Source organism: Indicator indicator, chromosome 14 (assembly GCF_027791375.1).
Source record: "Indicator indicator isolate 239-I01 chromosome 14, UM_Iind_1.1, whole genome shotgun sequence".
Classification (NCBI taxonomy): Eukaryota; Metazoa; Chordata; class Aves; order Piciformes; family Indicatoridae; genus Indicator; species Indicator indicator.
In genome coordinates, this window is record NC_072023.1 from 13,153,712 (window position 1) to 13,166,113 (window position 12,402).

The following is a 12,402-nucleotide window of genomic DNA, read 5'->3' on the forward strand; positions in this document are numbered from 1 at the left end:
AAAAACCAGTTCAAGCAACACCAGAGGAGACTGGGGGCTGGGGGGGGGGGGCAAGTACCATACGTTTTCCATAGACATCAGTTTAAAGACACTGTAGATATCTGGACTTTCCAACTGATTCAGGTAAGTAATTTTTATTTTAACTGTGCTTTGTACTAAATGAAAGAGAAGCACTTGAAAGCAAGCCATGTGTTACATACTTCCTACCTATGGGTACTATAGCTTCAGATAAGCAGAAGCTCTTGCCACACATGATTACTGGGCAGATAGCCTCTTCCCCAATTCTTAATTCATACACCAACATATAAAAAGAAAGGTTTGCTGCCCACGCAGTTCCAAAATACTGCTCCTGTTATGTCTAGAACAAGCTAAATGAAAAGTACTACTACAGAGCATACATGCCTATTGCTTTATTAACTGAACAAAACTGTACAAATACTGAGTGTGAGGTAAGAATACTAATTAGCAAAGGGCAGTTGGATGAGAAGTATAAACCCATGTACAAATGACTTTCAAATTTGTCTCCTCTCCAGACAGATAATTGAAGTCAAAGAAAAAGAAGCCAATTGCCCAGAGGCAAGTACAGGGTCTACAGCAAGGAAATGAAAAGAATAAGAAGCAGTAATTTTGTCAGAGATGTCCTGCTCACAAAGAGTTAAACACACTTTCTTCATGTGGGGTAAAGTGGGTGTAACCAAAATATCCTGGAGGTTGTAGCCAGGAGGGGGTTGGTCTCTTCTCCCAGGCAACCAGCACCAGAACAAGAGGACACAGTCTCAAGCTGCACCAGGGGAGGTTTAGGCTGGAGGTGAGGAGAAAGTTCTTCACAGAGAGAGTGGTTGGCCATTGGAATGGGCTGCCCAGGGAGGTGGTGGAGTCACCATCCCTGGAGGTGTTCAAGAGGGGATTGGACGTGGCACTTGGTGCCATGGTTTAGATAGTCATGAGGTGTAGGGTGACAGGTTGGACTCGATGATCTTTGAGGTCTCTTCCAACCTTCTTGATTCTATGATTCTATGATTCTTAGTCAAAATCTGCTTACTATAGCAGGACATATTTTTCCATGAAGCACTTTACCAAGAAGTTACTTTTGCAAGACAATATTTTTTTCAGGAAGATTAGCAATGAACAGTTCCAACGATGATGGTCAGTTCCTCTACATAACATCCTCAATCTGCGGATTAGTACCACTATTGTTGCCTTTTTCCAACAGCAATCATTATTATTCTTTCCATACTTCCCTAAGATTATGCAAATCTCTCAAGCAGGACACATACTTCCTCCTTAAACTTCTTGTAACAGGTATAAAACCAAAATGTATACTTGCTATCAGGTGATACCACTGACATGTTGTAGAATTCTCTATACTGTTAAATATTAATCTTATTTTCACCTTCACACTACATCAGTGGTAGGTATTAGTGAAGGGCATTTTTATTCCTATAGTATGACAGCACAGAGAGAAAAGTCAAATGGAGAGTGAGAGAGTAAAACAAAGGGAACTGATACTCTTTCCATTTAGTCAGAACAACCCTGAATTTATGAGATGGGCACCAGCTAAGAGGCACACAGCCACTGAATAAATGGCTTGTATCACTAAGAAATTAACTAAACTTCAGCTGGTCCCATTTGCTTTCTAGGTTAAGAAAAAAACCCAAAGCATCCACACACCCAACATCACCAACCAACCATACAAAAAAACAAGTATCTTACATAAACTCCTCAATTTCCTACATTTACACAGCATAATAGGTAGACTCCAAAGACTTCAAAATAAAAGCTGAAGTGGCTATATTAGACTTGTTATATTTGTAACTATGAAACGTCCACTTTCAAGATGAAGATGCAGACAGATAATTAGGTATTAATAAAGATTTCTAAGATCTAAATAATGTAACATGACATGGTGCTCATTGAAATACAAAACAAGGACTTCAGCTCTAGCACAGCAGCAGCCCAAGCTGTTATTAAACTTGAAGCTTTTCAGCTCTTCAGTGAATTCACTTTTGATCAGAAACTGTGATAGATCACACCTTTACAATAGTCTTATCTTACTTCTGTAGATAAGTTCCATTTCTTAAATTGCCTCAAGTAGAGGTAAAGCTTTATAAACAACACAAATGGACATCACTTCTTCTGTGAACTTTGTTGTACTGATCCATCAAAAGGAACTAATCTGTGCTGTTTGAAAAACATACAAAGAAACAAATTATCCACGTTAAAGAAATGTTTAAGTAGTTCCAGACAAGAGATGGGATTAGAAGGATTATAGAAAAGGCTGCTCCTAGATATGAGTCATTTTTAAAGAGTGAACTCATTAGTCACTGAAGTAGTTTCCATTCAATCTGTAAAATATATAAAGTGAGCACAGATGTGGAACATACTAATTTACAACAGGAAAAGATTCCTTACAATTTGAAAACTAACTTCAATGCAAGCATTAAGTAACTAAGAATGTGTATGTCATCATATGTGTTAATTCTCTCTCTCTGTCTTCTTTCTCAAGGTTTTCTACTCTCAGTTTCAAAATCTCTGCAAAATGTAGAAGATGAAGATATGCTCTTAACCGCATTAAATCTAGGAAAAGCTCTTAGAAATGGAGATAGAACTGCAAACATAGGAGCTATACCTTTGCTGAAGCATTTTAAGACTGAAGACAGCAGTGTTTTGGATGAAGAGGATGACAGAAATATGAAAGTTTTGGTGAGTTTTCAGTATAACATTTTGGCCTTCTTGTAAAATGGAAATTCTCTTTATAGCCCTTTAGCAACCAAACACAATAATTTAAAGTAATAACCTGGTAGATATATGCAAGTATCAGTTTTGCATACTATAATCAAGACTACATTTTCTAATTCCAAGATTTTCAATGTGTAACTTGGAGAGCAGAATAAAAGAAATCTGATTTTTACAGAACCACACGTAGTCAAAACTTGTGGAGGAAAGAATGCCTATATTTGTGCTTGATTCAGCATGTCCCTATATGCAACAACAGGTTGTTAACTCACCAAATATGTATCATTACTTTAACGTGTTCTTTATCATAAAACCATTTCAGTCAAATATGTAATGCAGGTCATTACCTTTAAAATACCCCCTTGAAAGATAAAATATACACACTGCTAAATATAAAGTACAAAAAGTAAAGTATAAAAAGTGAACACAACTGACTCCAAATTAACTGCCACTCTTGTTTTCCCTTAAAACAGGACACAGGTTCCAGACATGATTCCTTAAATCATATTATGGCAATCAACTTAGGTAGGAAGCAACTACCTTATCTTGCACTGAAGGCAGCCATGGCTGTTCCAGCTGACACTGAAATTCAAAACATGGAATCAATACAGGAAAGGGATACTGCAGGTGAAGAAAATTCACCTAAATTCCCTATAGGAATGCAAGATTTTGACCGTAAGTATATCTTTATTTTACACAAAAATTACTCCGTTTTTGTTAAATTATAATGCCATAATGTGAACAGGTGAGGAAGCATTTATTAAATTAATATTTCCAGAGGCCATAAAAGAGTTCTAGTTCTTTGATGACTTAAACTTGCAGACTTTTCTTTTCCTGTAGTGCTCAGGTGTATGCTGGGAAGAGTCTATCGACCGTGTTGGCAAGTCTGAAAATTACTGATTCACACCATCTTCTTTGAAGACTGAACATTTTAAAGTTAATGTAATCTTAAATTACTGTAATCTTAAGTTACTGTGTTTTAGTGTAGCTATACACATGCATCCAAAAATTCTTTCCCATCACATCGGAGAGGGAAACATACTTCATTATCATAAACTAACATAGCTGTAATTACTAATGATGTATTGTTATATAAAATAAACGACTTCTGCATAACCCAGACCTGTATTTACCTCATATTACACACAAACTACTGCTTATTTGAGTGTCAGAGGAATCAGTGCAAGAATTTCATCCTTTTCTCACAAAATTCTACAACCTTCTGAACCAGTAAACATGCCATGTGTGTCAAAACAAAACTTATAGTCGGAAATAGTGAGTTAATTTTGCCTGACCGGCAATCAACTTATTCTTGCTTGCAGTTTTGCTGCATTTTCTTTTTCCATCGTTTCTGCTATCCAACTCCTTCTGAGGGTTGTTCGAAGTTTTAGGTCTCTTCGCATTTTTTTGCAAAGATGGTTCACTTTCCTTATCACAGATTACTTTGTCATTATTCAAATCCATCTGTTCATTCCTGGAGTACTTGTTTCTTGGCTGACAACTCAGCTTTCCCATTTCTGTATAACTTCTAGTCTGGTGAACATTTTCAGAAATAGTTCCAAGCACTGGTACATCAAGACATGAATTCATACCTTCTGTCATGTAAGAACATAAAAAACATATGTGAAGAAATAAAAAGTTACCTGGGATTATTCAACATTTTTCTATCATAGGACTGTCATGTGATTTTTATGTTTTTTTTTTACTCAAACTAGCGCTTTATCCGTAAAACAAAACTATGCTGTGCATTGCTGCTACATTTGCTATGTGTTCTTAAAGTGCACTGCCAATTTAAAATGACGCTGCCCAAACACATGTAACAGTAACAAAGTTAGGGAAGTGGATTTATATCTTAAGATATTAGAAAATATGCTCGAAGGCCATAGAAATTATCTTCATAATATGTTTTATAGGGGAGCAAAATTGTTGGGGTTTTTTTTGGCAAATTTCACTTAGCTTACTTTTGTAAAATAAGGAACATCAGACACGTAACATAGAATCAACTTCTTAACCTCAAGGTAGCATCAAAACATTTTTCAAACAGATGTATATTTTGTTTTCATTAAAACTGTTTAATAACACTTGAAATATTAGCTATCACTTTTAATTATTCAATCTTACTACAGCTTACCTGTGACATCTCCAGCTTTTAAAGGTTGCTTTGGTGCAGGGTCTATGCAAGTTGGACTTTGGCTACTGCTGAGGAAATGTTGACCGTTTATCTCAGTCAGCTCATTTTTATATGTACATGCAAACTGAGATTTGAGTGAAGATTGCTTCATCTGCAAATAGCAATCTGGTATTAGCTTTAATAATTTAAAAAAGACAATACCTGAAAGACTAGTGAAATAGTAAGTTTGCCCATTCTTCTGTCTGGAAAGCTTTTAGACCACTAAAACACCAGAAAAATTAGTATGCTCATTTTCAAATATTTATTCGCAAAGTGTAAAGGCTTCCAAGAATACTATTAATTTATTCTATTAAAGTCCTAAAATAATCATAACATTTTTTTCACCTCTCAAAGTTATACATTAGCTTTTAAATCCCCAACCCATGATTTTCTCTCAAAGTTAGCACCCTCTTTTGATAGCCTGCATGTTCTACCGTTTTGAATAGCTGTGGTAACTATGACAGTCAATTATCATACCTCCACAGGTACAGAGGAAAGCATAATAGCAGCACTGAAAAGGAATGATAGGTAATAAACTGAATTTCAATATGCATATGCCTAAGACTCAAACGTAAAGTACTACTGCAGATATTTTCTTTGCCAAAATTCAGACTTCCCATTTAGTCACAACATAAAGCTATTTCCTCTTTGAATGCTAATGTCTACACATTTGTCAAAATATACCATAGCAGAAGTTGCCAGAAAACTGTAATATTGAAAAATACTATTGTGTCTGATTCTGCATGCTCATCTCCATCTAGGAGAAACACAGATCATCTTTCTGCCTTAATATGTCTGTACATCTATAGTTTTAGTTTAAACTCAGCATTCTCTTCAAAAATTAAAACGATTCAATTTCCCCAATTCTCCGTCACTACCAAACCACAAACTGTCTAAGCCAGATAACAGCCTGAAAAAGGCAGATTTAACACATAGAACCAGACAGCCTGACTCTCAACAGTTCTAAATTTTTATAAGTGTCAGTCTACTCTCTAATTAAAACATTTACCATAAGGTAAGACTGTATACATAGACAATTACAAGACTTTTTTGTGCTTCAAGTTTATGCATTAGTTCAGAGTCAGAAAGTCTTTCGAAGGATAGAGGAGCTAGCCCCAGAACAAGCTTAAAAACTTGAAATCATTTAAAATGCAACTCTAATCTAGTTGAAACTTAATCAACATCCTGTTGTACAATTACAATATTCAGAGTACTAGGGGCTTACATTTTTCTTTAAGCTTAAGGTTACTGTAATATTAACGAAAAGTATTTTCTTACAATTGCTGTTTCTTAAATACTTCATCTTAATCCTTCAAAATTCCCTCAATTCTTAATTATTGTTCAGCAAATGACATACACCAAAAATTACACAGTAATTCACTCAGAGTTCTACCACATTCGTATTTCAAGAGGTAAATAAACTACAATTTGTGCTGAGTTAATGAAGCTCTAATAAACACAGCATGAAGAAAGCCAAACCTGAGTAAGAAAGCCCAATAGTTGCTATTACATAACAATAAATCCCATTAACTTTTAGGACATAAGGGTTGGGTTTTTTTTCTACCCCATCAGACACCTCACTGGTTCAGATTGCAGGGATTAGAATACATGGAGTCAAAGAATGGAAATCAAACTCAAATACTGAAAAACTTGCAGCAAAAATCCATCTGTTTCAACTTCACTGAAGCTTGAAATATTCCTCAAAACTTTTTGTATTGCATCACATACCATTTAGTCATTTGCAAGCAGTATACAAAAGCTTTACCAAGTATGACTGTTTCAACTGATGCTACCACTGATCTAAAGGTTATATTTAAATCAGGAGCACAAGACCAAATTCTTTGAAGCAGTCAAGCTTAGCAACTAGTCCAGGAATGTACATTCGCTAAGAAAAAATACTGTGTTACATTGAGCAAGGCAGCAGTAAGTAAATTATAATAGCCTGAAGGCTGAATAAAAGAGCACAAGTATAACACTGAATTAAAAAGTAGAGCGTTACTGGAATATTTTAAAAGAAAAATGAGCAACTTAAGTCGTACATATAATGAAGCCTGTCAAGAGCTTGAAACGGTTCTTAAAAGTAGGAGTTCTTTAAATTCCCTGAAATCCTCTGCTTTGAAGGTACCACCCCAATGACCCACAGCTCCAGAAGAATAAAAGGATGTCAGAAGCTCAGTTTGCTAACCAAGTTGTTACACAAATGGCATGCAATGAACCCAGTCTTACTATCCCCTCTCCTCTTCACAAGCAAGTGGGATGTTGCTGTTATCCGTATACAAAGAAAGAAATTCTGCTACATTTCAGAAAAAAGGGGGTCACTGTTTTTGCTGTTCATCTGTAAAAAACTATGACACAATTTAAGACAGTTTCAGCACATGCAGGTCAATAATCCTAATGAGCAGAGAAAGCAGGATATTCTCCCACCCTGACATCTGTATCTAGAGAAGCTTTTTCAGTTGCTTGAGATGCCAATACAAAAACCTTCACTTATATACAAAATATTAATGGTGCATGCTCTATTTATTTCTAAAAGTTAGTTGATAATCCATTCCAGATCTTCTTCCAGCATCTGCATACAAACAGTGCTGCCAATATTTAGTTACTAAGAATGTTGAGATTTGGGGTTTATACACTGGAATGGCATAATAGAATTTGAAAACCTACATCAGTAACAATAAACACATGGTTTTATTTTCCAGCCAAACAATTAGAGTACTATTTGGAAGAGAAAAAGAGATAAAAAGAGAAAATGTCTTTTCCCCACCCTTAACCTTTGTCCCTTCCAAAAAAAAAAGAAAAAAAAAAAAAAAGGTAAGTTGAAAGACAAAGTTGAAAAATGGAAGGGACTGCAAAGGAAGAGTAACAAAACAATAAATGGTATCTTTACCAAACCAAAGCATTGTGTTATTCAAACGTGAAAAAATGTCTTGAACAGCTCAGGTAATAGCAAGCTTTTCTTGTACTGAAACTATTTTTTTTTTTTTCTATCATGATACTGGACTAGCCTTTTGCTGTCCCAGATTAACCTACTACTGACTTAGCCTCAAATCAGGTCATTATTTGGTTTCAAAAAATTTTCAAAACTCACCACTATGGATCCCAGAAAAGTAGTTCAGAAGTCTTGTAGGAACAAAAATAGCATTTTCTACACAAGTGTGGTTTATCAACTGACACCAAAGTCTTTTTTCAGATTTTGTGCTGAAGATAACCTTTTACACCCCTCCCCACCTCTCTTCCAGATACTAATTTTCAGCATATTCCATACACATTGAAACTACTAGTCAGCTTAGCATTCTCCATAATTATATTCCGCCTCGAAGTAAGTATTTCTTGCTACAACAGATGAGACTACTACCTGAGGAGGATTTTCTCTATTAGTATGAATTTTCTGCTCAAAATTATAGTGGGCATGCAGAAAACTCTTGATTACTTCCTGTTCGTAGTTTTCCAAGTCACGGTTTATTTGTACTGGAATCACAAATAGGCAAATCACTTCTCTCAAGTAACAGCATTTAGGAAACGAAGCAATGAAAAATGCCAGCAGTGCATGAAGCTAGATATTAAGTCATTTTATATAGGAATGAACAAATCACATGAGAAAGGCAGACTAGGATTTTTTGCTTTGTGGAGCTTTTTCCTTGGAAGGATTTCTGTACACAGTAAAATTACAATGAACTTCAAGTGTGCCAAGATTTGTTAGAGTTCTTCAGCCACAAATTCCTTTTAAAACTAAAACTACAGTTATGTTCCCAATTGGAGGGGAATAGTGCCTCACATAGGAAAGGTTGTCTCCAATTACATTAAGAAAAAAATCATGCCAAACTACTGAAAGTCCTTACAGCTGTTTCAGAGTAAATGTGTTAAAAATACAGCAAGATTTCTAAAACAATGTATCAAAAGGCCAAAACAATCCCAAGTTTACAAAAAAGAGCTTTAACTCTCTCATAATGCATGCTTACAGCCTAATAGCTTTTGTTCCTTCCTTCTTAACTCCTAGAGGACTGTTTCACCCAATCGCACTAGTTCAAGAACAGTATTTTACCCACAACTTGAAAGTCTAACTAATCTTTTTTGGTGCAGAAGAAACAACAAAAATGTTGCATAATATTTTTGTCTCTCAGGTTACTCTTTAACCCAGAGAAAGCAGGTGATCGTTACAGTCATTCCATTCTTCTGTCACCAATAAGCAGGAGTTACATAACCCCACCGAAATCAACAAAATAAGCAGTCAAATAGGGCATCGACCCACTTCAGAAAAATAGAAATATGCTTCAAAGAATCAGACATAAGGTTGGATGAATGCTTTTTAGATTAAAATACCTCTCTCCTGTCCAATGAAACTTTCTACATATTTTTATAAAGCAGTAAAGAGTGATAAGAACAACTGACAAGAGACATAACTCAATAGATGCTCTATAAACCTTTCTGAATTAAAGACTGCTTCCACAAAATACTGTTTGCTTGAAGATATTTAAACAGACAAAACTGAAAATCTAAATTGCCTCTCAGAGGAAGATTTGAGTTTCTTATTATTACTCTTACCTGATTCTGCTGGAAGGAATGAAAAAAAGCAACATGCTAGTTCCCCAGACTTCTTTCTCCTCAAGGGCTAAGAGTGACAGCTTTGCCTCCTAACAAATGCTGTTATAGTTAGGTGATCTTTCTGCATCTTCTCCAGTGTTTAATGAGGATTGAACAACAAAAATATTTCTTTGTCTTTCAGTGTTGCCAGGAATTTGTGTTGGCACAACAGAAAGACCCACAAGCTTATTTTTAAGCATCAATTCCAAGTCATAGCTACCTGTTTACTTTATCCACTCTCTCGTGCAGATATTAAACACATACATACAATGTTGTGCCCTAGGTCTAAATATTATCATCTGGCACTCCTCCACATAATTCTCCAGAAGTTGAGACATTGAGATATCTGTTCCTCTTAAGGAAGGAAAGGACATGATGATTTTTGTTTTCATTCCTCCTCCTTTGTTTTCATTTCTCCTTTTTTGTTTTGTTGCTTTTTTTTTTAATTTAGAAAACTGTTTCTCCATTCACTTTCTTGATTTTTCTAGATTTTTCTTCTTTTATTCAGCACATACATCCTGATAGACTCAGCATACAACCAAGTTGTTTTTCTTCCCTTCTCAAATATCATGGAAAAGGAGCCTTCTAGGGCACAAGTTCTATGAGAGATCATGGATTTGTACTACAGACTAATCACCTATCAGAGGCAGCATGATATAAAGGTCCTTAGGACAATTTTACAGAACTAATGCTACCATCACATATAATGCGTAAGAAATTTCTCAGAAAAGTCACTGACACTGAAGAAATATCATATTGCTACTGTCTTATTGAAAAAAATAAGTGTAATGTATTCTTTTCTGAGTCAATTTTTAACATGAGTGCATTATGCATAACAAATTTTACAATTATGAATTTTACAAGCAACCATTTAATGGTTCTATGAAACAATGAAGACTGGTATTCAGTGTAAGAAGGTGATATATATTACTACAGCATTTGAGATCTATGGTCATGGACAAGGAATTCATTGTGCTATGTGCTGCATAGTAAAGACAGAACAAAATTTATTTCTACCAGGAGACACTATGACCCAAGACAAGAAATATTTGGATTCATAGAGAAAGGAACTGAAATTAGTCATCATAAATGCCATTCATCTCAATACAAAGCACTGCTAAGTTTTGGAGATGGGTTGATTTAAAGGTACTGAAAAAAATTTCAAACAGGATAATGAGTTCTACAGATACATATAGAAAATTTCTTCAGCTGTAAGAAGCAACATAAAAAACAGAGACCTAAAACAGCTAGTCTGAAAATTAACATACAGATAGAGCAGAAAATATTCCAAAGGTGTTATGGAGTGAAGTAGTAACAAGCAGGATACCAATCTTAGTGTTAAATATACTAGGAAATATGAATATATCAACTCAAGATGAACATCTGGGTATTCATACTATGGTATAGAAGTTGAACTCCTGCTTGTAGATGCATTCTAACTTCTACCAAAGAAGATATAGAAAGAAAAAGGGTGACAGTGACAGGGCCCTGTAAAGTCCTCTAAGATTAAAAAAAAAAAAAATAGGAAAGAGTAGAAACATGTAAAAAAACCTCTAGAAATTGTTAGAAAGGTAGAAAAAAGAACAAAAAAACCCCAAACAACTCCAAAAGAATACCAAAACAAAATGCAGAAAAAGACAAAAGGAATGTTTCAGCATTTTATATGAGAGGATGAAGATCAAAGATGAATGGCAGAGAAATATCTGAGTTTTAATTAGAAAAGTCATCTGTTGTTTGGCAACAACAATTATAGTTGACTAGAAGGAGAAGCAATGACTGAAGTGAAGGTAGGAATACCATAATAATAATTCTACACTTCACAGGAATATAGTGCAGTTCAGATTGCAATGTTTGGCTGATATGCAGAGAAGAAAGAATTGGAAACAATGTGAAACAGACGTAAAAGGTGTACTTAAGAGGACTCTATGCTAATACCTAATTGAGTAGCATTTACACTCTGAACTGCATGATTTTTGTTTCTACTTAAGCTGAAAAACGTCTTGAGTTATCTGGCCTCAGTTCCATGTTGTAATTTGTCTTTTTGATGCAATAAGATATGCTGGAAGAAAGCCATAAAATGGCCTGTGGTTACTTAGAGGCAGTTTAGCAGCCTCAATGTTGCTCTAAGATACAAGCTGCATAGCCCCAAGCAGCCATTCTGTTTGACATCACATTACCATCCACACAGTGAAGTAGAGGAAGAGAGTCCACCATCACAGATTTAATCCACAAAATATAAAAGCTTTACAATCTTCTAAGATACCAAAGGGTTTAGAAGTGTGAACTTCAGACTACAGATCTGTTGTTCTTTCCCTCTGAATTTCAGTTTTCATTTTTAAAAAGTTCATTTATATTCAAATATTGTCATCCTCATTTATATTAGGCACCTGGTGAGCTTCAAAATCAGTTCTAGAAGTTGATTGAAAGACCTCACAAACAGCTAAAATAATTAAATGTTTCATTCTATTTTGCTACAGGTACATTCTATTTTGTCAACCATGCTAAAGCAAGACTAGGACATGAATCTCATAGAAAAAGTCAGATTCTTGTATTAAAAAAGATCATAGTAGTCACAGAAGAATTATTAGAGTCAGGTACTACTAAGGCAACAAAGGAGAGTGCCACAATGAACCTTTGTGTGCAGCTCCTGCTCCTGAAGTATAATTCATTGAACTATTCAGACAACTCTGGAAGACCTACTATTGGCACAGAAATCATGGTAGCTCATCTGGTATTTTTGATCAGCAAAAAAAAAGTATGTGTGAAAAAAGTTAAAATAGTTTCATAATATGAATCAGTCTCAAGACTCATATTTTTAATAGTTTCTGACATAAACCACGTAAGTTTCCCGTAAAGGTCTGAAATGTGACAGGCAATTACTTTAAGATGATAATTTTTGTACTTTGATACTGAAT

At 35.1% G+C, this 12,402-nt stretch overlaps 2 protein-coding genes across 5 annotated transcripts in view; one reads left to right on the forward strand and one right to left on the reverse strand.

The window, feature by feature from the left end:
* The first annotated feature begins 2,454 nt into the window (after positions 1–2,454).
* Positions 2,455–3,762, forward strand: PMCH (pro-melanin concentrating hormone). The gene is made up of 3 exons (XM_054386974.1): positions 2,455–2,703; positions 3,210–3,411; positions 3,577–3,762. Exons 1-3 carry the CDS (start codon positions 2,455–2,457, stop codon positions 3,624–3,626), a joined length of 501 nt encoding a protein of 166 aa, XP_054242949.1. The 3' UTR covers positions 3,627–3,762.
* A 131-nt stretch (positions 3,763–3,893) lies between these two features.
* The window catches only part of PARPBP (PARP1 binding protein), a 34,346-nt gene continuing 25,837 nt past the window's right edge, over positions 3,894–12,402 (reverse strand). For 2 of the 4 annotated variants that reach the window (XM_054387000.1, XM_054386998.1), the window contains 2 exons: positions 4,868–5,018; positions 3,894–4,331 (listed from right to left, as the gene is read on the reverse strand). In XM_054387000.1, the coding sequence (XP_054242975.1) occupies positions 3,997–4,331; positions 4,868–5,018 (486 nt within the window). In that variant the 3' untranslated portion in view covers positions 3,894–3,996. Of the gene's footprint in view, positions 4,360–4,867; positions 5,019–12,402 lie in introns of all 4 variants that reach the window. The other 2 variants (XM_054387001.1, XM_054386999.1) reach the window with 2 other exon arrangements.

What these genes read in the sequence shown, in the direction of transcription:
- PMCH (XM_054386974.1), top strand. Translation starts at nt 2,455, where the DNA reads ATGTGTATGTCATCATATGTGTTAATTCTCTCTCTCTGTCTTCTTTCT. An exon ending in ACAGAAATATGAAAGTTTTG is followed by an intron (nt 2,704 to 3,209) that starts GTGAGTTTTCAG and finishes CCCTTAAAACAG; the next exon opens with GACACAGGTTCCAGACATGA. An exon ending in AGGAATGCAAGATTTTGACC is followed by an intron (nt 3,412 to 3,576) that starts GTAAGTATATCT and finishes CTTTTCCTGTAG; the next exon opens with TGCTCAGGTGTATGCTGGGA.